Genomic DNA, 27,251 nt, shown 5'->3' on the forward strand with positions numbered 1-27,251 from the left:
CACAATCAAGAAGGACATTTTTTTTAGGCTAGCCGTTTCAACAAAGAGGAACCCTTAAATTAACTTTGCAGTCTCAGGGACCCTTCTAAAACTTACTGTATCTACAACTTGTGATACATTAGTGTGATGGTCAGTGGGAAGAATGCTCCTCCTTACACTTGTGGACATTGAGCTGAATTACCCCCTTACAGAAAGCTAAAAAGATCAATGGTATTAATGGGAACATATCCAAGAGGCAAAAATTTGCTCAAATAACCCCTAGCAATCCCCTGGAGAAACCCTAGGGTTCCATGGAAACCTGGTTGAGAAACTGCTTTGGGTGCCATGTAAATTGTTGGCTCTATATAAATACTTTCAATAATTTTATTAATATGGCACCAACAAATGTCCTAGTAATTCTTTCTGCTTCTATGTCCTCATTCTTTGAGGTTGAAAGACTGAGGACATCCAGTGAGTGTCGGGTGCCATAATGATACCTCCTAAGGTTGTGGGTCCACGTGGCCCTGCACTCACTGAATGTCCTCAGCATTATCACAATGTAATAATACAGAGAGTAGAGTTGATATCTTCATGTTTGCACTGTTCTCTGCATCAGTAAGAAGCAGCACCATAAAAGGGACAAAGAGGGCCCTGCTCATCATGTGACTAGCCTGAAAACATTGGAAAATAAGGAAGTACCGTATTTATCGCGGTATAACGCGCTCCCGCGTATACCACGCACCCCTAATGTTGCCCCCCCTAAATTCCTGTAAAAAAAAAAGTTATATGATTTTATTACTTACAGTTTTGGTGTCTTCCCAGCATCCATCGTCCGGTCCGGCGTCCGTCTGCAGCCTCGATGGTGTCCTCCCGGCTTCTCCAGCGCGCGCCTCACGTCGAGTCCCCGCTTCCCGCGCTCAGTTCGAACACCTCCGCCGACATACACCGAGTGCAGTACACTCGGGTACATTCGGCAAGGCTCGGCTTAGCTCGCGCTCACGCTCTGTGACGTTTATGCGTGAGCACGAGCGAAGCCGAGCCTGGCCGAATGTACCCAAGTGTACTGCACTCGGTATATGTCGGCGCAGGATTTCAAACTGAGCGCGGGAAGTGGCTATCGGCGTATATCGCGCACCCACGATTTTCCCTTTATTTTAAGGGGAAAATAGTGCGTGATATACACCGATAAATACGGTATCTAAAAAAAAGCATGGAATAAGCTGGGGGTCTATGGTTCAATTTTGGACATTGGAAAGAATTACCCCCTTACAGATAGCTAAATATATCAATGATGTCAGTGGTAACTTATCCAAGACGCAGAAATTGCTCATTGCTCAAAGAACTCCTGGAGGAACTCTGGGGTTCCATGGAAACCTGGTTGAGAAACCCTGTTGGCTCTATATAAATGCTTGCAATAATTATAATAATTATAATAATATGGCAGCAAACTTCTCTGTAGTTCTTTCTGCCACTAAATGTCCTAATTCTCAGAGAAAAAAAAACAAGAACATCCTAATGCACCTCTATTTAATACTGTAGTTGTCTGCTACATTTATAGTATTAAAATATTAATATTATTAATAATAATTATCATTTGCAAAACCAATGGTAAGCACCTTCTAATGCGCCTATTTTTAATACTGAAATTGTCCAATACATTTACGGCATTAAAAAATAATAATAATAATAATCATTTTTAAAATTATAAAACCAACAGCAATTACATCCTAATGCACTTTTGTTTAATACTGTAGTTGTCTGCTACATTTATAGTATTAAAATAATAAAATAAAATAAAAATTGTAAAACCAACAGTAAGGCCGCGTACACACGATCGGTCAAAACCGATGAAAACGGACTGAAGGACCTTTTCATCGGTCCAAACCGATTGTGTGTGGGCCCCATCGGTCAGTTAACCTTCGGTCAAAAAATTTAGAACTTGCTTTAAAATTGAACCAACGGACGCCTAACCGATAGGTCAAAACCGATGGTTAGTATGCAAAAGCATCGGTTAAAAATCCACGCATGCTCAGAATTAAGTCGACGCATGCTTGGAAGCATTGAACTTCATTTTTTTCAGCACGTCGTTGTGTTTTACGTCACCGCATTCTGACACAATCGTTTTTTAACCTATGGTGTGTAGGCACATCAGACCATCAGTCAGCTTCATCGGTTAACCGATGAGAACGGACTTCGGACCGTTCTCATCGGATGGACTGATTGTGTGTACGTGGCCTAAGCATCTCCTAATTATTTTAAACAAGGACGCAATGTAGGTGAACCAGTTTTTACTTTCAGGGCTGTCTTTTTCTTACACTAACACCCTTAATTATTATTCTATTTTTTCAACTGTCTCCAATAATAAAGTGTAGCTTTAGTTGGAAATATTTTCCATTACAGAAGTTTAATCCATACAGTAATTAAAAAAAAAAAAACAATGGTAAGCACCTTCTAATGCGCCTCTGTTTAATGCTGCAATTGTCCGATACATTTACGGCATTAAAAAATAATAATAACAATCATTTTTAAAACTGAAAAACCTACAGCAAGCACATCCTAATGCGCCTCTGTTTAATACTGTAGTTGTCTGCTACATTTATAGTATTAAAATAATAACAATTTAAAAAAAATGTAAACCAACAGTAAGCATCTCCTAATTATTTTAAACAAGGACGCAATGCAGGTGAATCAGTTTTTACCTTCAAGGCTGTCTTTTATACTGTTTTTCTTACACTAACACCCTAAATTCTTTTTCCTTTTTTAAACTGTCTCCAATAATAAAGTGTAGCTTTAGTTGGAAATATTTTCCATTACAGAAGTTTAATCCACACAGTCATTTAACAAAAAAAAACACACAATGGTAAGCACCTTCTAATGTACCTCTGTTTAATTCTGCAATTGTCTGATACATTTACTGCATTAAAAATAATAATAATAATAGTTTTTAAAATGGTAAAACCAACAGCAAGCACAACCTAATGCGCCCCTGTTTAATACTGTAGTTGTCTGCTACATTTATAGTATTAAAATAATAACATTTAAAAAAAAATTGCAAACCCAACAGTAAAGCCTCGTACACACGATCAGTCCATCCGATGAGAACGGTCTGAAGGACCGTTGTCATAGGTTAACCGATGAAGCTGACTGATGGTCCGTTGTGCCCACACACCATCGGTTAAATAATCGATCGCGTCAGAACGCGGTGACGTAAAACACAACGACGTGCTGGAAAAAATGAAATGAAAAAAAAATTGCAAACCCAACAGTAAAGCCTCGTACACACGATCAGTCCATCCGATGAGAACGGTCTGAAGGACCGCTGTCATAGGTTAAACGATGAAGCTGACTGATGGTCCGTCGCGCCCACACACCATCGGTTAAATAACCGATCGCGTCAGAACGCGGTGACGTAAAACACAACGACGTGCTGAAAAAAATGAAGTTCAATGCTTCCAAGCATGCGTCGACTTGATTCTGAGCATGCGTGGATTTTTAACCGAAGGTTGTGCCTACTAACGATCGGTTTTGACCTATCGGTTAGGAATCCATCTGTTAAATTTAAAGCAAGTTGGCTTTTTTTTAACCGATGGTTAAATAACCTATGGGGCCCACACACAATCGATTTTGACCGATGAAAACGGTCCATCAGACCGTTGTCCTCTGGTTAACCTATCGTGTGAACGAGGCCTAAGCATCTCCTAATTATTTTAAACAAAGACGCAATGCAGGTGAACCAGTTTTTACCTTCAAGGCTGTCTTTTATATGTTTTTTCTTACACTAACACCCTAAATTCTTATTGTATTTGTTAAACTGTCTCCAATAATGGAGTGTAGCCTTAGTTGGAAATATTTTTTATTACATAAGTTTAATCCGTACAGTCATTAAAAAAAAAAAAAAAACACCACCGTATGGGACTTTCTGCAATAAAGACCTCCAACTTAATGGATGGAATAATATTGATATTGATTCGACCCTCTTACTGAATCCTGACTAGATTCGTACCACGCTCCAGATATTCTATGATGGAAAAAGGAAAAATCTGCTTAAACCAACAGTGTTGTATTTCCCAAACACATAGATTGGCACAGTTTTTATTTTGGTTCCTCTTTTCGCAAAGACAAGCCTTGGCTTGTATATCTACATCTGTGGATCTCATTTATCTTCTGGAAAAGCAACAGAAAATTTTACAAATGCTATTAATGTGTTGCACATTATCGGAGACAGTTTCCAAAAGGGATAAGAATTTGGGGTATCAGTGTAATAGGAACAGTACAAAAGGCAGCCTTGGTGCTGAATGGAGGCAGCTGTATTGTATCATTGTTAAGGACAATTTTGAGATCATTATTATTATTATTTTAATACTTTAAATGTAGCAGGCAATTACAGTATTAAACGGGGAAATTTCCATACATTACAAATAATTTAGATATGTTTAAAGTAGCAATTTCTTAGGGACAATGAGAAGATAATATATATATACTTGTTTCAAAATGTGTATTGAAATATTATTATTTTTAAAAGAGAAGTGCACGACAGAAAAAAATGTGTTTTGTTTCTGATTCATTCATTAAGTTAATCCATTAATTTCATCATATTCGTTATGTTGGAATGATTAATTTTTTACCTTCATACTATACACAGCTTTACTTTGTATGGTTAATTAGGGTCTCATTTTGATATTCAGCTAAAATGTGGTATGCTATAAAATAAAGAAACGGAGCACGCCCCAATTACAGGTCACGCTATTGATTCCTAAATCTACTTTGCTGATTTTGGGTATCAATCCATCTATTGAGTGTCTGTACCAGGTTTTGTCAGAAAGAAGGAATTTGTCCACAGATTAACCATATTTATCAATCTTTTTTTAATTTAACTTGTTATCACCCCTTATAGCAGGTTTGTCTAAGCCTCAGAACCTGCAAGGGTAATCTTCCATATGCTTCAGTAATAAGGGGTCTCAGATCCAGAAACCAGTACTTAGACTCACCTTTGCACAGCACCCCCACTGTCACTGGGAAACGCCCTCTCTTACTCATAAGGGACCCCTCTTTAACACTTTCCAAGCCTCATCCTCCCAAGTTAATGACTCACTGGGTCCTTCCAGACATTAAGGTCAAAGAATATATGACATGACATTGTGACAGAGCAGAGACACCCATGTGCTATAGGCTGCATCAGCATGGCCACCCTTGGCAGGTCAGCTACCAGTTTCCCAAACAGAGCGTGCTTCAACGTTGCCATTTCTCAAGCATAGACTTAACCGCTCTTTCTCCAGAGTAATAAAGGGGGAGACTGATTATGGCTTTTTCTTCTCATAATGTTTCCTTAAAGCGGGGGTTCACCCTGTTAAAAAAAAAAAAAATGTTTTTTTTTATTATACCATTACATTCGGCATCGTAGCGCGAGCTACGGTATGCCGGTCTTACATTTTTTATCCCCGTACTCACTGTGCTATGGCTCATTGAAGATTCCGGGGAATGGGCGTTCCTATGGTGAGAGAAGGTGATTGACGGCCGGCCCTGGCACGTCACGCTTCTCCGGAAATAGCCGAAATAGGCTTGGCTCTTCACGGCGCCTGCGCATAGCCTGTGCGCAGGCGCCGTGAAGAGCCGAGACCTACTCCGGCTGTCTTCAGGGAGCGTGACGTGCCAGAGCCGGCCGTCAATCATCCTCCCTCTCCATAGGCACGCCCATTCCCCGCGGGAGTCGGATTCTTCAATGATCGATAGCACAGTGAGTACGGGGATTAAAAATTTAAGACCGGCATACCGTAGCTCGCGCTACGATGCCGAATGTAATGGTATAATGATGTGAAGGAGGGTGAACCACCGCTTTAATGTAAGAACTTCTCCAACAGTAGGTCATGTTTCTCCAATAAAGCCCTCAAACGGTAGAGTTTATACCCATTACCGACAGTACTAGGGAGATTCTCAACCCTGTTCCTTTGTTGGCCCCAGCTGCCCTGGCAAAACTCCATAAATTTTAAAAGTCCAAGCTTCCTACCGAAGAGAAAGCTTCCACTCTCATGCCCCTCTTTTCTCACAAGGCTGTAAGGCTAGTGAGAAAAGTAGGGCATGAGGTGGGTCATGTTTCTCCAATAAAGCCTTTAAATTGTAGAATTCATACCCATTGCCCGCAGTACAAGGGAAATTCTACACTCTGTTGTTTTGTAGGCTCCAGCTGACCTACCAAAGCTCTACAAAGGATGGAAGTGAAAGCTTCCTACCAAAGAGGAAGCTGCCACTTGGGGACACTCTCTCATGCTCTTCTTTTCTTACGAGGCTGTAACGCTAATGAGAAAAGAAGGCCATGAGGATAGGTAATGTTTTTCCAATAAAGCCTTAAAATTGTAGGGTTATGCCTGCAGTACGAGGGAGGTTCTCTACTCTGTAGAGCTTTGCTAGGTCAGATGGAGCCTACAACAGAACAAAGTATTAAAGTCCAAGCTTCCTACCGAAGAGGAAGCTGCCACTCATGGACACTCTCATGCCTTTCTTTCCTCACTTAGGTGTAAGGTTCTCCCTTAATGACTGTATGCCATCAGCCCCAGCTTCTTCTCTCCCTTTTCTCCAACTAGCACTGTGGCCTACTTATGTATGCCCCAATGCTGAGGTCTAAAGTCAAAGACCAGACACTTCTTAAAAGGGCCTTACAAACCTAGCATACAAGCTGATAGTCTCTTGTTGGAGGGTACTAAGCATGCACAGTCCCAGCCACAAAGCCATCAGCCTATATGCTGCCACTCAGGGACACACTCATGCCCTTTATTTGTCATGAGGTTGTGTGGCTAGTGAGAAAATATGGGCATGAGATAGGTCATGTTTCTCCAATAAAGCCTTTAAATTATAGGGTTCATACCTACTGCCTACAGATCCTCAACTCTGTTCCTTTGTGTGCTCCAGCTTCCCTTGTAAATTTCTACAACAGATGAAAGTCCAAGCTTCAAACCAAAGAGGAAGCTACCACTTATGGACACTCGTATGCCTTTGTTTTCTCTCTAGGGTATGAGGTTCTCCCTCCATGACCATGTGCCATTAGCCCCAGCCTCTTCTCTCCCTTTTCTTCAACTACTTATGTGGCCCACTTATATATGCCACAAAGGTGTGGCTAAAATAACCTGTCCAAATTTAGGCAGTCAAAGACTGGACACTATCTTAAAGGGCCTTACAAACCTAGCTTACAAGTTGATCTCTTGTTGGAGGGTGCCAATGCACATTCCCAGCCAGGGCCAGCTTAATAACATCATGGGCCCCTGGGCGAAGTAATACACTGGGGCCCTTACCAGCCTGCCCCAATTTGCATACCTACTCTAAAGAATTATAGTATGAATAGTTGATAGAATTACAAATATATTGATTAGTACTATCAGTCTATATGCTTTTTAGCATGAAGGACGCCCAGGAGAAAGACCATCAGACCAGGAATGATGTGCAGATATCTGCTAGCTGCTTGATCTGAGTCATATCTCGGGCGGGGACACTGATCTGTTAATCTCTAGTATTCAGTAATAATTAGTAGACATGTGCACATCGGAATTTTGTTTTCGTCCGAAAAATAAATTTATTTAGTTACTCCCGAAATTTGTTTTTATCTATTTAGTTTCGTTAAAAAATGCATCTGTCTGAAAATCAGAATTAATTAAGGTTGAATCTGTTAATTGAAGGCTTATGGTGTCTGTCGAATGTTCTAAGAAGATTCGACGGAGCAGCTAAACTGTACGACGCCGCAATCATACATTTCCATTTGAATTTTCCGCCTACAAGCTATAGAAGAATTTTAATGTTGTATGACTAGTAATAATTATATTTATAAATTATTATTACTAGTCAACCAACATTCAAATTCTTCTATAGCCTATGGGCTGAGCATTTGACAGGAAATGTACGATTGTGGCGTCGTAAAGTTTAGCTGCTTGTCGAATCTTCTTAGAACTTTCGACAGACACCATTAGCCTTCAATGACAGATTAGACGTTTGTATGTTTTTCGATGCTTCGTCGAATCCTTATCGTTCATGTCGAATGGTCTCTTTAATGTTGAATCTTTTCTCTTTATGTAGAATTATCTTGGACTAATAGAGTTAAGGTTAGGCACATTCGACCGCAGGTTCGATAGACACAGATTACTATTGTCGGTGTCATGTTGAATCTTCTATCTGTATCCAACTGTTGTAGCAACGAAAACAAAAATAAAGCATTTTTTTATGTCGGATCTTTCGGATTTCAGATTCTGCAAGTTCGTTTTCGTTTGTTAAAACGATTACGAAAATTCCCAAAACTCGGACGAAAATGCATTCGGACGAAAACGAATGCACATGTCTAATAATTAGTAGGAACTGACTTTCACGCTCACCCAGTAGAGAAGGCAACAATTGAAGGAGTCCACTGGCATTTTTACAACTGTTTTTTATGAACAAGAAATATGGAAAACACCAGAAGAATGTAGAACATTTTGTAGTAATAAAAACGCAGAGCATATGTCAGGCCAATCATTTGTTCTTCTTGACAGTTCCTTAAGGCAAGCAAAACAGAATGTGATATTTTAGGTGTAATGTATTTGTGCATTCTTTGATTTGAGACCAAATTGTAAAGGAAAACAGCGTGGAAGTCAAAGCATTTAGAGGAATAAAGCCAGGACCATGCAGGCTTATTAAATCTTTGGAAAGGCCAATCGAGGTCATAGAAATAGATATGCAGTCTGGTGGGCATTGCACAAACAACCCTACATTTTACCAACACTTTCCTGTTATAGCAACTGTGCAAGGTTTCTAAATCTGACCATCTGGCACCATAAAAGACCCATTTTTTTCAGTGATTATTTTCAAAGGCAATAAGATACACCACTCTCCTTCTCTACTCTACAAGCTTGGGTGAGGAAGTGGGGTGTTACTCAGCTCTGCCAGCACAGACCACCACAGTGTGAGGACAGGAAGCAACATGTTCTGTGGAAGAAAAGAGAATTTGTAAGCAATAAGAGAAACTTGCTAGACTTTTTTTTTAGGGTTTTATATTTCTTAGAGACTGCAGTAGAGGTATGTCCACAGCCCAGCTATACCATCCTTTAGACAGGTGCAGGTTTTCCTCCATCCTGTAGGTGGCATTGTGCCATTATTAAAGATAGGGTGGAGTCTGGTAGGAGAAATATCTTCTCATGGACTCAAAGAGATCAGCTGTCAGGTTGGACACTGTACTCTTTCAAGATCTCCAGCTGCCATCTTGGAGTGGGACCTTATATATTAGGGTACCCGCGTTATTTGGATGCTCTTGGAGCAAGTGGTAGGTCAGGGTAAATCCCCACTGGTGAGGGAAAGTATATAGAGCAAGGAGAGGTTCCTGGCAAGTAGGATCAGAACAGGGACAATATCTGCCTGGACGAAACATCCTGGTATCTGAAGTCTAGAAGGGAAACTGTCCCCTCATGGACTCAGAGAGGTCAGCAGTTCGATTTGACGCTGTACTCTCTCCTGATCTCTGACGGCCAACTTGGTGTGGGACCTTATATAATAGGGTACCCACGTTTTTTGGGCATTCTTGCAGCAAATGGTAGGTCAGGGTAAGACTCTACTGATTAGAGAAAGTATACAGCACAAGAAGAAGTTCCTAGCCAGTAGAGACAGAACAGGGGAAACATCTGCCTGGAGGAAACATCCTAATATCTGGAGTCTAGAAGGAGAATTGTCCCTTTATGGACTCAGAGAGGTCAGCTGTTTGGATGAGGTATCCTTTTGAGATCTCCAGTGGCCTTCTTGGTCTGGGACCTTATATAATAGGTGCCAGCATCATTGGGGTGCACTTAGAGTGAGTGGTAAGTAAGGACAAGGCTCTAATGGTGAGGGAAAGTATATAGCACAAGGAGAGGTTCTTGGCAAATAGGGACAGAGCAGGGGCAACATCTGCCTGGTGGAAACATCCTAATATCTGGAGTCCGGAAGGGGAATTGTCCCCTTATAGACTCAGAGAGGTCAGCTGTTTGATCGGATGCTGTACCCTTTTGAGATCTCCAGTGGCCCTCTTGGTGTGGGACCTTAGATAATAGGTGTCAACGTCATTGGGATGCGCCTAGGGGGAGTGGTAGGTAAGGACAAGGCCCTGCTGGTGAGGGAAAGTATATAGCACAAGGAGAGGTTCCTAGCATGTAGGGTCAGAACAGGAACAACATCTGCTTGGAAGAAAACATCTTGGTATCTGGAGTCTAGAAGGGGAATTGTCCTGCTCTCAGAGATGTCAGCTGTCCGATTGGACTCTGTACTCTCTCATGATCTCTGGCGGCCATCTTGGTGTGGGACCTTATATAATAGGGTACCCACGTTATTCGGGTACTCCTGGCGTGAATGGCAGGTCAGGGTAATACCCCGCTGATTAGGGAAAGTATATAGCACAAGGAGAGGTTCCTGGCAAGTAGGGTCAGAACAGGAACAACATCTGCCTGGAGGAAACATCTTGGTATCTGGAGTCTGGAAGGGGAATTGTTCTGCTCTCAGAGATGTCAGCTGTCCAATTGGCCTCTGAACTCTCTCTTGGTCTCTGGTGGCCATCTTGGTGTGGGACCTTATATAATAGGTTACCCATGTTATTTAGGTACTCTTGGCGTGAATGGCAGGTAAGGGCAAGACCCCGCTGGTTAGGGAAAGTATACAACACAAGGAGAGGTTTCTAGCAAGTAGGGTCAGAACATCAACAGCATCTGTCTGGAGGAAATGTCCTGGTATCTGGACCAGGTTCCTGGTGAGTAGGATTATAACAGGAACAACATCTGACTGGAGTTAACCCCTCTGTATGTGGACCAGAACGTGGGGCTCTTCCCAGTAGTATAACAGTGTAGTCCCAATACACCACATACCGCCACCCCTCCAGCGGAAGTTGTCCTCCGGTAATATGGGCCGAAGCCTCGTGACACCAACTGTTATATTGCCACAAGACCTGCCATTATTCATTATGCGTTACCACTAACCTATACACAATATACAAGATATTTACTACAATCAAGGACTGTGTTTAGTCTTTTCCTGATTGGGTACCGTGGGCTTAGGCCCCGCCTACACGCCTCTGCCATAGCTATTATAAAGCTAATTCCCTTTCACAGCTGCCTTTTAATTTACGTTACAGAGGATGCAGTAAAATAAATGAAATGCTCCCACTCGGCTTTATAAATGCCATGATGGGGGGCAAAAATAATGAGCTAAAATATCAATACTGGATAGACTTTTCTTTTAAGAGTTACCTCTTTGAGTAAATACATTGTATTTTTTATTTTTTAATGAATGGATTTAAAGATGAGTCACAGTTTTCAAGCCTGCAGAAATATATTGTGGGTGGTTAAGTAAATGTGTTTCAAAGTATCTAATTATATAAAGGGAATGCTATTGCTGTTCTCGTGTCTTCCTAACCCACGTCATGAAAAAAGCTTTTTGGTTTTAAGCCCACACTTATTAGCAAGCTTTTATTTTATTTTATTTTTATTTTTACTTTTTTTTTTACATTTGAAAAATATATAAAAGGGTTTAAACTCAAAATTGTATGCTGCCTGGAAAAGTTTTTTTCTGCTTCGGTCTTTTTGACAGGTATCGGACTGAATTTTTTATTTTTGAATTGTGGTGGAAATATGGCTAATCCATATTTCCTGTGCTAATTTAGCTCCCTTTCAACCTATTTCAGTCGAATCATAATGCACCTTACCTATCACTCTATTTCCCACATATCCCCAAGTAAACAGACATGACCACAGCTTACGTCTTCAGCACCATCGCACGACTGCCCCCACCGAGCACCGCACTGGGTCTTTTATTCAAAGACAACAAAAGCAATGACAAACAGGAGGTGATGGCCCCAACAGCCAATCACTTCCTCGCAGGATATGACCTCACAGGATATGAATGTCAACACAGGAAATCCTTCCAACAGGATGAGTTTATACAACAATCAATGAATAATGGCTAGAGGAGTCTTATGGGTGTGTCTGGGCAGGGACAGCGTGTATGTTTTACCTGAAAGCCATGCTCTTCAACTAAACAAAGGAAGCCGCATGGCTAACAAACATGAAATCTGTCCCTGACCATAACAGTTCAAAAGCTCCCGTTTTACCGTTGGTATGAACCCTTCAGAGAACAACACATACCCGAATTATACTACCGTTCCTGTGGATGGGAGATTATCTGCAGGGGCATGCCACGGCCTCCTGAATGTGTTGATCAGGCACACAGGGTTGACATAAGCTTACATCCGCTTATAACCGATAATGTCTTTGCAGGGTGAACAAAGGAGAAGAGGAGAATAAGGGGGGATATGATCAACATGTACAAATATATAAGAGGTCCATACAGTGTACTTGGTGTTGAGTTATTCACTTTACGGTCATCACTGAGGACAAGGGGGCACTCTTTACGTCTAGAGGAAAAGAGATTTCACCTCCAAATACGGAAAGGTTTTTTCACAGTAAGAGCTGTGACAATGTGGAACAGACTCCCTCCAGAGGTGGTTCTGGCCAGCTCAGTAGATTGCTTTAAGAAAGGTCTGGATTCTTTCCTAAATGTACAGAATATAACTGAGTACTAAGATTTGTAGGTATAGTTGATCCAGGGTAAATCCGATTGCCTCTCGGGGGATCAGGAAGGAATTTTTTCCCCTGCTGTAGCAAATTGGATCATGCTCCGCTGGGGTTTTTTGCCTTCCTCTGGATCAACTGTGGGTATGGAGTTGGGTGTATAGGATTTTACTGTGTTTTTTTATTTTGTTTTTTGTGGTTGAACTGGATGGACTTGTGTCTTTTTTCAACCTGACTAACTATGTAACTATGTAACACATCCCCCTCAGACGAACGTCTGTGCATTTCACAGAGGCCCTTTTGCTGGCAGACATACCCCCACTCTGCAAACACGTCTCTCCAACCTCCGGAAGTTTTCCACTACCAGACAAGAATCAACCAGTGTCAGTTTGCCCCAGTCAGCTCTTTAGAGTAGGCTGCGGGAGTACTAACACTGGGAGACACTATGACAATACCCATGGCAGGTTTTTTATTGATGTCACTCTCTATTTATCCAGTTTGCAGTATTCACCAAGAGTGAAAATGAAAGAAAATCCCCAAATTTGGGTTGTAGCCAGAACAGAATAAGAAGTCAAATCTTCCAACAAAGAACCAGTTATGGTGGCAACCAGAGATTCCTTCACTTTGGAGGGGTTTCCTGTCACTTCCTGTTTTGACTATGGGACAGGAAGTGAAGGTGAAATCCAATGAAAAAAAATGCCTTTTAGTTTTACCAGTTATGGAGGTTTTCTCTCCAGGTGAAGGGTGTCCTAGGGCCATAGACAGCATTTTAAATGGTATTTAAAAAAAAAATCAGGCAAATTCCATACCTTGTTCACTTTAGTTGGTGTATACATTCATACTTTGGTTACTTGTGCGTAAACTTCCAAGAAGTTTACACCAACCAAAGTGACAAAAAACACAGTGCGCAAGGAACACAGATACATTTCTACTTATTTATTTGTGCCTTTACCCATGGTGATGATCCAGACAAGTGTAAACTTCCATACTTTGGTCACTTTAGTTGGTGTAAAATGTCATACTTTGGTCACCTTGGTTGTGTAGTGATCTCATAAATGTCCAATAAATGTAGTGATATAGATGTATAGTATGATGACTTATAAATTACGTTGTTTCGCAGCAACACACAGGCTCTCCAGAGAACGCAAATTTAATTAACTTCCAATAACATACAAAGTCCAAAGTCCACAGACGATACAAATCCAACAGAGTAATTCAGAATCCCATCTTTTCCTAGACCTGTGCGATATTCATATCAAAGTGACAAGACTAGCTGAATGCCAGCTTGAGTGTCTCAAATACTGGTCTCACACTGGAGGGAGTGGTTCTTCCAGGTCAACCAACTGTTTCCCTGAATGAAAACTTCCCCAAGTCTAATTACCATCAATAAATACTTCCCTAATTATGTATGTAAGGAAGTTATCCTTTGAGGTTAACAGGCCATCTCACACACACCTAGGTAAATTAACACACCTAAGGGTCTTCAGCTGCCCCTTTGATCTGTGTTTGGCCACTAACTCTTTTGGTCGGCAAATACCTTTTGATGTGTAATATGTAATTACAGGTTTGAAATCTGGCCTGGTCAATTTTGGACCTACAATATAATAATACAATATACACATATATATTAATATTATAACAGGTTGGTGTAAACTTCCTAAAAGATTACACCAACCAAATTGACAAGAAACACATATGAAGATGTATACTCGACATGTATATGTATTTATTTGTGCCTTTACCCATGGTGATGATCCAGACAAGTGTAAATCTCCATACTTTGGTCACTCTGGTTGGTTTAAACTTCCTTACTTTGGTCATCTTGGTTGGTGTAAACTTCCTTACTTTGATCACTTTGGTTGGTGTAAACTTCCTTACTTTGATCACTTTGGTTGGTGTAAACCTCCATACTTTGGTCACTTTGTTTTTTGTAAAATTCCATACGCTTAATATGTTGGTTGGTGAATTTCAGCATTCATGACTGTTACTTGTAATTATCTACCTACAGGTGTTTTTAAGACGAATTGATGGTTCCGAAGATTTTTACAAAAACTGGAGGACATATGCTAATGGATTTGGAGATACTTCTAAGGAGTTCTTCTTGGGTGAGACATTTCTGCACTATATAGAAAGCTAATGACATAAAATATGAGTATGTCAGATATAATGTGACAGAATATGTATTAAGTGTAAAGTTTAAGCCTTTCACCTTTCAATGTGAAGGCTGAACCTGTCAATCAATGTGTTTCATAAATAAAGAAGACTTGGGATTTTCCTTGATGGTGTCAAATTACGGGAAGCAAGGGATAATGTGAACCTGTGCCCAGACTATGGACAGTCAAGAATATATTCTTACCAAGTAGTATATGAAATTTAGGGAGACCCTGTCACAAAATTACTGGTTTCAACAACATTCTTGGCATGGGATTAGATGGGCATTTAACATATCCTAGGCCTTTCATTTACCTGTAAAAAGGAATCTTGATAAACATATAAGTCCCATCAACATTGCTGCTCTATTTCGTAATAAAACAAGGGATGCCGCTGACAGATTGTGGTGGTCCCAGCAGTTTTGGTAGTAAATTTACCTGTAAATGCCTCCCTTGTGTAGACAGCTAAAAAAGGCCTAATGCACACGATTGGATTTCCGACATCCAAGGTTTTTCCGACGGAATTCCGCTCAAGCCTGGCTTGCATACACACGGTCACACAAAAGCTCTCAGAACTTTCGATCGTCAAGAACGCGGTGATGTACAACACTACGACGCGCCGAGAAAATTAAGTTCAGTGCTTCCGAGCATGCGTCGAATTGTTTCCGAGCATGCGGCAGAATTGTGCGCGCCGGAATTGCCACAGACAATCGGAATTTCCGATCAGATTTTTTTCCGTCTGAAAATTTTGAGAACCTGCTCTCAATCTTTTGCAGGCAGAAATTCCGACAGCAAAAGTCAGATGGAGCATACACACGGTCGGAATTTCCGACCAAAAGCTCACATCGGACATTTTCTGGCGGAATTTCCGACCGTGTGTACGGGGCATAAGCCCGCTTCTGGACACCATCTTGGATGTGAAGTCAACAGACTCAGCAGACCTAAGAAACACTCTATAATAATCCTGGTATAGGTCCCAGAGCAGTGGCGGCTGGTGCTCAATTTTTTTTGGGGGGGCGCAAACAAACGAAAAACAATAAAACCCATCGATTGCAGCAACTGTGCCGTTCAAACTCAGCCACTGTGCCATAAAATTGTCCCAACTGTGCCATAAAATTGTCGCCACTGTGCCATGCCATCAAACGCAGCCACTGTGCCCATCAATTGTCGCCACTGTGCCATGCCATCAAACGCAGCCGCTGTGCCATCAATTGTTGCCACTGTGCCCATCAGTTGTCGCCACTGTGCCATGCCATGCAATTGTCGCCACTGTGCCCATCAATTGTCACCACTGTGCCATGCCAAACGCAGCCACTGTGCCATCAATGGTCGCCATTGTGATATGCCAAACGCAGCCACTGTGCCGTGCCATTGTCGCCACTGTGCCCATCAATTGTTGCCACTGTGCCATGCCATCAAACGCAGTCACTGTGCCCATCAATTGTTGCCACTGTGCCCATCAGTTGTCGCCACTGTGCCATGCCATCAATTGTCGCCTCTGTGCCATGCCATTGTCACCACTGTGCCCATCAATTGTCGCCACTGTGCTATGCCAAAAGCAGCCACTGTGCCATGCCATTGTCGACACTGTGCCCATCAATTGTCGCCACTGTGCCATGCCATTGTCACCACTGTGCCCATCAATTGTCGCCACTGTTCCATTCCAAACATAGGCACTGTGCCATCAATTGTCGCCACTGTGCCCAGCAATTGCCATCAGTTTGCCCCTAAAATGCTGCCAAATTGGCGCCCCCCCCCCGCCTGGCGCTTATCTTTCTCGTCAGCCATCCTCGGACCGATCGCTCAAAGTAGTCCCGCCCTCGATGTCGCTTCAGCCAATCAGGTTACCGGTAACCAGAACCTGCGCCCTCTATGGACGCCCCGCCACTGTCCCAGAGCCCAGAGTTTTGGGTGGGATGAAGCCTCCAACCCTGAGTCAAAAATTTGATGGTGACCAACACCCATTACTGGTGTTATCTCCCAAACTATTTTGGACTCTTTCTTCTTTCATGAAAGCTTAACTAGAGCCATTGCACTCCATCCTTTACACTATATTACATGTAAGGCCCCTTTCAGACTGACGGCAGTTTTGCCGCAATTAAAAGCATGTACATTTTTAGTGAAATTCAAGGCTCTGGGCACTGCGATTAGCTGCATTTGTACATTGCGATTACGTGCGGTTACATGCGGCCGCGTTTAGCAGCGGTAGTCATTTCCATAGCAACCCTTTTTATTTTTTTTGATTATGATGTGCTTCCTGTTCTTTTTTTTTTTTCTCACGCTGCTATCCGCTGTTGACACAAAAGACTGCGATTACCTGCGATTAAGTGCATATAGCTGCGCTAAATCGCACCTGGATGCATTCAATTCTATTTTTTCTATTCGCACCAAACCGCATGCAACTAAATCGCAGCTAAACGTTGTGTGTGAATGCGGCCATAGGAGAGCGTTGTGTGCTTTTAGCTGCGGTAGAAAACTAGAAAATCCGCAGCTAAAAGCATCATTCTATCCGTACGTGTGAAAGGCCCCTAATACCTGTATTCAGGGTGTAACATGTAACATGATGCAAAGCGGACCCGCCTACCCCAGAACATCACTCCCATGACAGTAGAAGTTCTTCTTAAAGGACTCATATAGCTAGATTCAGGTAGAGTTAGGTCGGCGTATCAGTAGATACGCCGACCTAACTCAGAATCTGCGCCGACCTAGGTTTAAGTGTATTCTCAAACAGAGATACGCTTAAACCTATCTAAGATACGACGGCTTGCGCCGTCCTATCTTAGGTTGCAATATTGAGGCTGGCCGCTAGGTGGCGCTTCCATTGCGGTCGGCGTAGAATATGTAAATCAGTAGATACGCCTATTCACGAACGCACGCCCGGCCGCCGCAGTACATTTACGCCGTTTACGTAACGCATTACAGGCCTAAAGTTATTCCATCAAATAGATGGAATAGTAATGTTAAGTATGGCCGCCGTTCCCGCGTCAAAATTTTGACGTTGTTTGCGTAAGTCGTCCGTGAATAGGGATTTACGTCGTTTACGTCCACGACGAAATCAATAGGCCCGTGCGGCGGACGTAGCCGCAATGCACACTGGGAAAATGTAGGCGCACGGCGCATGCGCAGTTGAAAAAAAAACGTCAATCACGTCGGGTCAAGCCTCAATATCATAATACACGCCCCCTTAGACAAATTTGAATTAGGCGCCCTTACGCCCGCCCGCTTTAGGCTACGCCGCCGTAACTTAGCAGGCAAGTACATTGTGAATCATGTACTTGCCTCGCTAACTTACGGCGGCGTAGCTTAAATGCCTTAAGCTACGCCGCCTTAAAGTTGCGGCCATCTATGTGAATCTAGCTAAGAGTCTACAGACACATTCTCCAGCTCTCCAACTGAAATCCCATAGCTCGGTCTGGACAGAGAGCTGGAGAAAGAGTCTGCAGGTGCCAGCCTGGCATTGCACCCACTATCCACTGATCATCGGTGCAATGGTCTCCTAAAAAATTTGAGATCTGGTTCTCAAATTTTCCGACGGGAAAAGTTCTTGTCGGAAATTCCGATCGTCTGTACGCGGCATCAGCCTTTATTCAAGTAAAGATTTTACTCTGCAGATCCTAATTAAGGGCAAGTTCAGGTTCAATGTCTTTCATCTAAACCTTCCCATCATTCAGCAGCATAGATTAGATTTCAAACATAGGGTTCCTTCTATCGCGTCGTCTGGCAGTATTTCCAATCCACACGTTCGCTCCAACGGACCAAGAAAAAATAAAAAGTGACAATGACAGATTTGGTTTTTGCATTTCCTTAGCCTTAAAGTGATTTCTCCAACTGATGGGAGTCCGTCGGTGGAAAATTGAATTACCGCTTGACATTATTATCTCTTGAGAATGGAATTCCGGAATGTTTAATCAGTGTGTGTGACTCCTTTTCTTTCTTTTTTTTTCTTCATCTGATTTGCAGGATTGGAAAACTTGCACAAAATCACATCGCAGGGACAGTATGAGCTTCGCGTGGACCTCAGAGACCACGGGGAAACCGCTTACGCCGTTTATGACAAGTTTAGTGTTGGAGACTCAAGGAAGCGGTACAGGCTTTCCGTCAGTGGCTACAGCGGTACAGCAGGTGGGTGATCTTTGTGTAATACGGACTAAAATGTAACATTGTTCAAAGTATACCATATATACCATGTTGAGCCTATTAATAGAGAAAATTAACCACTTGCCGCCAGCCCTATAACAAAATGACGGCGGCAAAGTGGTTTCAATATCCTGAGTGGACGTCATATGACGTCCTCAGGATATTGAGCCCCCGGAGGCGCGCATCGCGGGGATCGTTGTTGCGGGGTGTCAGTCTGACACCGCGCAACACTGATCTAGGTAAAGAGTCTCCGAAGGAGACTCTTTACCACGTGATCAGCCGTGTCCAATCACGGCTGATCACGATGTAAACAAGAAGAGCCGGTTATCGTCTTTTCCTCACTCGCGTCTGTCAGACGCGAGTAGAGGAGAGCCGATCGGCTGCTCCTCTGACAGGGGGAGTTTGTGTTGATCGATTATCAGCACAGCCCCCCCCCAAGGATGCCCACACTAGACCGCCAGGGATGCCACTAGATCACCAGGTATGCCACCAGACCACCAGGGATACCCTCCACCAGGTATGCCACCCTAGACCACCAGGGATGCCAATCAGTGCCCACAATGAATGCCAATCAGTGCCCACAATGGGTATCACTCATTGGCAGGCATTGTTGTTTGGCACTGATTGGCATCCATAAGTACAATTTAATACAGTACATCCATGCCCATGCTTGACAGCAGAAATTAAAGCGGGGGTTCACCCTAAAAACAATTTTCTAATATTACATTGATATGACCCTCGACAATGACAGTATGCCGTCGGCGCTATACGGCGCTGTTCGGCTTCTTTCGGCAACTCGTGACGCTCCTTATGCGACGGGGGGAGGTAGTTTTTGTCATCACGTCAATCACCTGCTGGATAGGAACGCCCACTCCCGCGGGAGGCCCTACCCGGAAGCCAGGGAAGAAAATAGCTGTACAAAGGTATGTACAGCAAAAAAAACAAAAAAAAAAACAGCATACTGTCATTGTCGAGGGTCATGTCAATGTAATATTAGAAAATTGTTTTTAGGGTGAATCCCCGCTTTAAGGGGCTGGAGGAGGGCTTAATTTCTGCTTTCAAGCAATGCATCCAGCTTCTTCCCAGCAGCAGCATAAGGAAAGGGGGGTGCACTGTGTTGTAAGGGAGAGTGGGGGGACTCAACTTCTGATGGTGGGGGGGGTTTGACATCTAATGTAAGGGGAGGGGATGGGCTGGACATCTAATCTTACGGATACAACCGGACGTTTTGAGGGCAATCATAATGCTGATGCGGCCCACAATGAAATTGAGTTTGACACCCCTGAAGTAGAAGATCCATACAAGTAGTTGCGATGTTAAATTCCTAATGAATATTCGTATTTTCTGCCATTACAGGAGATTCAATGACCTACCATGACGGGCGCCCGTTTTCCACATATGACAAGGACAACGATTCCGCCATTACCAACTGCGCCTTGTCCTACAAAGGAGCCTTCTGGTATAAGAACTGTCACAGAGTGAACCTTATGGGCCGATACGGTGACAACAGCCACAGTCAGGTAAGCACATTGCTGATTGATTCAGTTTCCAGTTACTTCATTGACATACTTGATAGCAAAGCGCACTGGCAAAGGCAGAGCGGCCCCATGTACTTGGGGGCAGAGCGGCCCCATGTACTTGAGGGCAGAGCGGCCCCATGTACTTGGGGGCAGAGCGGCCCCATGTACTTGGGGGCAGAGCGGCCCCATGTACTTGGGGGCAGAGCGGCCCCATGTACTTGGGGGAAGAGCGGCCCCATGTACTTGGGGGCAGAGCGGCCCCATGTACTTGGAGGCAGAGCGGCCCCATGTACTTGGGGGCAGAGCGGCCCCATGTACTTGGGGGCAGAGTGACCCCATGTACTTGGGCCGCGATTGGCGGGCCACTGAAAGCGTCAGGGAGTATAAATCCTGCAGCAGCCGTGGCATGTGAACACCTCCAACTGTTGCCAAAGGGGTAGCAGTTGAGGGGCATTAAAACTAAAAATGAACCGTGGGGGTTTTACCGCCCCACAACCACGAGACCTTCAAGAAAATACTCAGGTAGTAGTGGTCAGTGCCGAGACAAGGTAATCTAGAGCCCAGGGCGAACATGCTAAATAAATTGCGCCACCCCCCCCGGTTGTATAATTATGTGTCAGCACTAATCTGTATGCTCCCCCTAAGAATATATTCCTCCTTCCTCCCAGTACAAATCCACCCCCCTACTGAAATCCCGCCTCCTGGCACAAAATCCCCACCCTTCTCAGCTCAAATTCTCTCTCCCCATATGCCCCCAGCACAAATCCACCCCTCCAAAAAAAACTTACCCTCCCAGCACATATCCTCTACCCCTCTAAGCACATGTCCTCTCCCCCCACTCCAAGTCTCCCTCCTAGCACAAATCCCCCTCCCCACCATGCTACCACAAATCCCCCCCTCAACACAAATTCCCCAAATCACTGCTTTACTTCTAGCACACCTTCCCAAATTTCCCCTCCTAGAACAATTCTTACCCCCCCTCCCCAGTTCATCCTCCCAACACAAATTTCCTCCCCCTCAATCCCCTCTTGGTGCCCCCCACCTCACATGATACCACAGTGCCCAGGGCAGCCGTCCCCTCCTGCCCACCCCTTGTCCCGGCCCTGGTAGTGGTGTTCTTTAACCGCTTCAGCCCCAGACCATTTTGCCGGTCAAAGACCGGGCCACTTTTTGCGATTCGGCACTGCATCGCTTTAACTGACAATTGCGCAGTTGTGCGACGTGGCTCCCAAACAAAATTGGCGTCATTTTTTTCCCACACATAGAGCTTTCTTTTTGTGGTATTTGATCACCTCAACAAAAATAGAGCGACAATTAAACATCCCTTGTTATAGAAAAAAAAAACATGACAGGTCCTCTTTAATGTGAGATGTGGGGATCAAAAAGACTCATATTTACACTTAAAGGCAATATAAAAAAAATGTGTCCCTTTAAGGGCCGTTGGGCGGAAGATACGTTTGACGTCGCTTTCTTAATCCAATGATATGTGGTCGAGTGTGGGGGGGGGGCATCATCTGACAAGCGACTGTGATGGCCACTGACAAGTGGCACTGATAGGCGGTACTGATTGGCACTGACAATCGACTGTGATAGGCACAGTCTCAGAAGGGAGAGGACCCGATCGTCTGCGCCGCTACCGACGGGCTCCGGTACACCGCAAGATCACTTTTATCTCAAAGCCTGCTGTTGAAGAAAATACCGGGGTGATGGCAGCTATCTGCTGCCAAAACAACGGTATTCTACGTCAAAATACCGACTTATAACAACGGCGAGGGGGGGGGAGGTTCCGGAAGTGGTTAAAGCCTTTCAAAGTCTTGTGACTTTTCCTCCAATCACATACAGTAGGGATCTATTTATAATAAAATTCACACAATCATTCACCCAACCGCAACCTATTATCACCCACATTTTGTCCAGTAGGTTTATTTCCTATCCATGGGCTCCATCTAGTGGCCATATGCGGTATTTTCTTGAAATTCTTCATTCAGGATAATGCCACAGTACAGGACAGCAAGCAAAGGGAAATCTTCCCAATTGGGACACCAAAGTGGAAGCAAAGCTGTTTATCTGTTCCCTACGCGATCCAAAAATAAAACAAAAAGTTTTGTCTTTAGATATAATTTAAAGATAAATTATGGGTATGGTATATTTTTCCGGCTCCAGCTCGGACCAATGCATCTATGTATATACCGTACCATTGCTGGTTGATGCCCCTGGAAGCTGGAAATCACTGAAGTTAGTGCCCAATAAGTCCCATATAGTGCCCACCACAGTGCCAGTCAGTGCTCATCACATTGCCAATGACTGCCCTACAGTAACACCTGTCAAAACCTCAACAGTACCTCATCATCAGTGCCACCTGTCAGTGCCGATCAGTACTGCCAATCAGTGCCGCCTGTCAGTGCCCATCACAGCCGTCTGTCAGTGCCCATCACAGTCACTTGTCAGTGGCCATAAGTGCCGCCTGTCAGTGCCCATCAGTGCTGCATATCAGTGCCGCCTATCAGTGCCCATCAGTGACACTGACAGGTGGCAGGTGGCACTGGCGGGTAGCAATCAGTACCGCCTATCAGTGCCAATCAGTGCCGCCTGTCAGTGCCCATCACAGCCGCCTGTCAGTGCCTATCAGTGCTGCATATCCGTGCCCCCTATCAGTGCCCATCAGTGGTGCCTATCAGTGCCCATCACATTTCCAATCAGTGCCCAGCAGTAACACCTGTCAAAACCTCAACAGCACCTCATCGTCAGTGCTGCCCATCAGTGCCACCTGCCAGTGCCAATCAATGCCACCTTTTGGTGCCAATCAGTGCCGCCTGTCAGTGCCCATCACAGCCACCTGTCAGTGCCCATCACAGTCGCTTGTCAGTGCCCATCAGTGCCGCCTGTCAGTGCCCATCAGTGCTGCATATCAGTGCCGTCTGTCAGTGCCCATCAGTGCTGAATATCAATGCCGCCTATCAGTGCCCATCAGTGCTGCATATCATTGCCCATCACATTGCCAATCACTGCCCAGCATTAACACTTGTCAAAACCTCAACATTACTTCATCGTGAGTGCTGCCCATCAGTGCCACCTGCCAGTGCCAATCAGTACTGCCTATCAGTGTCGCCTGTCAGTGCCCATCACGGCCGCCTGTCAGTGCCCATCAGTCACTTGTCAGTGTCCATCAGTACTGCCTGTCAGTGCCCATCAGTGCTGCATATCAGTGCCCATTAGTGCTGCCTATCAGTGCCCATCACATTGCCAATCAGTGACAAGCACAAACACCTGTCAAAACCTCAAAAGTACCTCATCATCAGTGCTGCCCATCAATGCCACCTGTCAGTGCCAATCAGTACCGCCTATCAGTGTCCATTACAGCTGCCTGTCAGTGCCTATCACAGTCGATTGTCAGTGCCACCTGTGAGTGCCAATCAGTACCGCCTATCAGTGCCACTTGTCAGTGTCCATCACAGTCGCTGATCAGTGGCCATCACAGTCGCTTGACAGTGCCCATCAGTGCCGTCTGTCAGTGCCCATCAGTGCTGCATATCAGTGCTGCCTATCATTGCCCATCACAGTGCCAATCAGTGCCCAGCAGTAACACCTGTCAAAACCTCAACAGTACTTAATGGTTAGTGCTGCCCATCAGTGCCAGCTGCCAGTGCCAATTAGTACTGCCTATCAGTGCCGCCTGTCAGTGCCCATCACAGCCGCCTGTCAGTGCCCATCAGTGCCACATATCAGTGCCCATCGGTGCTGCATATCAGTGCTCATCAATTCTACATATCAGTGCCTCCTCATCAGTGCCCATTTTGTTTAGCAAAAAATAACGATACAAATTTAGTTTGGACACAGCGTGGCATGACTGTCATTCAAAATGCAACCGCGCTGAAAGCTGAAAATTGTCCTGGGCAGGAAGGGGCGAAAGTGCCCCCCCCCGGTATTGAAGGGGTTAATGATCTATTACTTTTTACAATGTAACTCTTGTCCGTATCACTTCGCCTCCATCATCCAATGATCTTGCTTCGTTCTTCTTGCAGGGAATCAACTGGTTCCATTGGAAGGGTCACGAATACTCCGTTCAGTTCGCAGAAATGAAGCTCAGACCCGTCAGCTTCAGAAACCTTGAAGGAAGACGAAAGAGAGCATAACGACTGATAGAAACACCACGACAACAACAACGACAACAACAACAACGACAACAACAACAATGACGACAACAACAACATGCAAGGGGAGGTGCAGAGACTGACTGTGGCGGTGAAGTACGACAGCCAGCCCACACCCCACTATCACATAACTCAACCCTTAAAAAATAAAAAAACAAAGTGTCTTACGGAAATACCACAATGTCTTAAGTATGCCATCGCTTGAAGGAGCTACCAAGAATTTTTTTTTTATTTTTTTTGGGGGCCCCAACAGCACCAAAGACTTTTGACACAGCTAAGTTGTGCTTTACGGAATTCCTCGGCGTGCGAGGCGGCGGGCACAGAAGAATGGGCGCGAAGATTGGCCGGAACCATGAAAAAAATATGAAGTGTACAGTAGTAGTTTTAGATATTGTCATATTTTTAAACTAAAGCTATTGTGTAATATTTTTGTCTTAAGAATGTTTTATTTGGTGGGTTGGGTGGCTTTTATATAAAAATAAAATAAACACGTTACAATATATTATGTGTCGACGTCAAATCAATATCTCAATAAGGGTTGGCATTAGGGTGACCACATTTCCAAACTACCATTCAGGGACACTCCCCCCTTTCCAAATATCAGCTTGTGGTGTAACGAATCACAGCACAGGGATTGGACACAAGAGGCGGGATTTATGATTTCTCCAATCACAAGCAGGGGGCGGGGACTGTGCTCCTCCAGGTATTCCCGGGCAGGACAAGTACTGTCAGTGGGTAAAGCGGTGATGTGGTGGCCTTTTTTGGGGGCAACCGATTGGCCCGGGGGGTGGCTGTGTCAGTTTCATTCCGGAACACTGTATTGTCCTGGAATGAAGGTGCCCGGGACAGACCAGCAAAATGTGGGACTGTCCCGGGCAATCCAGGACACGTGGTCACCCTAGTTGGCATGGATTGCATTGCTCTTTTGTACTAGATCAGACTTTCGCAAACGTTTTACCCCGGAAGAACCCTTGAAATGATTTCCAAGTCTCAGGATAACATAAGTCAACTGGGGGGGGGGGGGGGGGGCATTGGGAAAATGTCCCTTACAATGGTGGTAAGTGGAGAGAAGGCCCTCCTTACAGGGGTGACCTGAATGATACTCTTGTAGTCATAGGTGTGCGCAGCCTATTGCATTAGGGTGTGCACCCCAAAGCCCAAACACACACTACCAATCACTCACAATGTTCATTCAGAAAGGTAAGGGGTCGGTAAATTACATATTTACTGGCCCCTTCCCCACTCCTAGAACATCCCAGGAGCAACAGCCGATAGGAGGGAAGCTGGGAGTGCTGTGGGGGGAGGTGAGAGCCAGGGCAGTAGGGGGAATCTGTGCTGCACATGGTGATTAGGGTGTGCCTGGGCACACCTGGCACACCCTGTGCGCACGCCTATGCTTGTAGTCATACTGGTTGGCATTGGACCTGGAACTATGGAAGCACCATCAGTTGGTAGATCGGTTAGCCACAGCTCAAGGAACACCCTTACAGGGGTGGCATGAATGACACCCTTGCAGTCATGAAAGTGGCAATGGACCTGGGACTATGTTAGTGCCATCAGATGTAAGGTCACTTCAAGGCCCCAGCTTGAGGAACCCTCTTACAAAGGTTGCCTGAATGACACCCTTGCTTGAAGGTGCCTCTGCCGTGTGGCATTGGATCTGGAATTATGCAAGCACCATCAGATGGGAGGTCAGTTAGCCCCAGCTTAACTGCTTGCCGACTGCCTCACGCACATTTACGTCAGCAGAATGGCATGGGCAGGCAAAGCAACGCATATATACGTTGCTTTGAACCTGCCCCTTAGCGGGCACCAGGGCCGTCTTAATTGCATCATGGGCTCCTGGGCAAAGTAATGCACTGAGGCCCCCCCTACCAGCCCTCCTTCAATTTACGCACATACAGTACTCTCAAGTATAAATAGTTGATAGGATTAAACATAAATTTAGTAGCACTTTCAATAAAATACATTTTAAACAATATAAAAAGCATTCCATAAATCAAGGATTAACTACTTGCCGACCTGCCGCCGTCGTTTTACGGCGGCAGGTTGGCTCCCCTGCGCGAGAGCCCGTAGCTCTACGTCGGCTCTCTCGCAGGCCACTAGGGGCGCGTGCGTTCTGGGGGCCAAAAAGACGTCACATCTCATATTTACACTAAAATGCAATTAAAAAAAAATTGTCATTTGAAAAAATGACAGAAATAAATTGGCCCTTTAAGAGCTATGGGCGGCCCTCCCGCCGCTGAAAACGGTGATCTTACGGTGAATCCGTCGCAGAGACCACCATTATGGTTTACAGGACCGCCACCTGAAGAGATGGATACCTTGGTCGTGGCAGCAGCTGCCGTTACCGAGATATCCCTTTTCAAAATGCCGACGTATATAGTCGTGCGGCGGTCCTTAAGTGGTTAAGGTGTCGGATAAAGGACAAGCATATATATCTGGTCTCTGGCATGAAACATACAACTTATGATAAAAAAACAAAATCTTTATTTACAGGTCATAAGAAAAACATTTGTGCATATACAAATAAAGTTGTGAAAATGTAGTCACCGGTGCTCCATACATGGTTCTGGTACAAAATATACCCCAAACAGTCCAAAACTGATTTAGTTCTGTACAGTAAACTATACAAAGTAGATAGAAGTATGTAGGTCCGAATCCATAGGTCAACGCGTTTCACCTAATGAATGGCCCCCAAACTCGCTCCTCCATGTCTTTATGGACCTTGCTTTGTGCACTGATGCGCAGTCATGTTGGAACAGGAAGGGACCG

The 27,251-nt window shown here is 44.4% G+C and overlaps 1 protein-coding gene across 1 annotated transcript in view; it reads left to right on the top strand.

Moving 5' to 3' along the window:
• Window positions 1-24,978, top strand: part of TNC (tenascin C) — a 204,871-nt gene extending 179,893 nt beyond the window's left edge. Inside the window, 4 exon segments of the mRNA XM_040322752.1 lie at window positions 14,527-14,623; window positions 18,629-18,790; window positions 20,162-20,325; window positions 24,348-24,978. Coding sequence (XP_040178686.1) covers window positions 14,527-14,623; window positions 18,629-18,790; window positions 20,162-20,325; window positions 24,348-24,458 — 534 coding nt within the window. The 3' untranslated portion in view covers window positions 24,459-24,978.
• Window positions 24,979-27,251: the final 2,273 nt, after the last annotated feature.

Source organism: Rana temporaria, chromosome 9, assembly GCF_905171775.1.
Source record: "Rana temporaria chromosome 9, aRanTem1.1, whole genome shotgun sequence".
In the NCBI taxonomy this organism is placed as follows: Eukaryota; Metazoa; Chordata; class Amphibia; order Anura; family Ranidae; genus Rana; species Rana temporaria.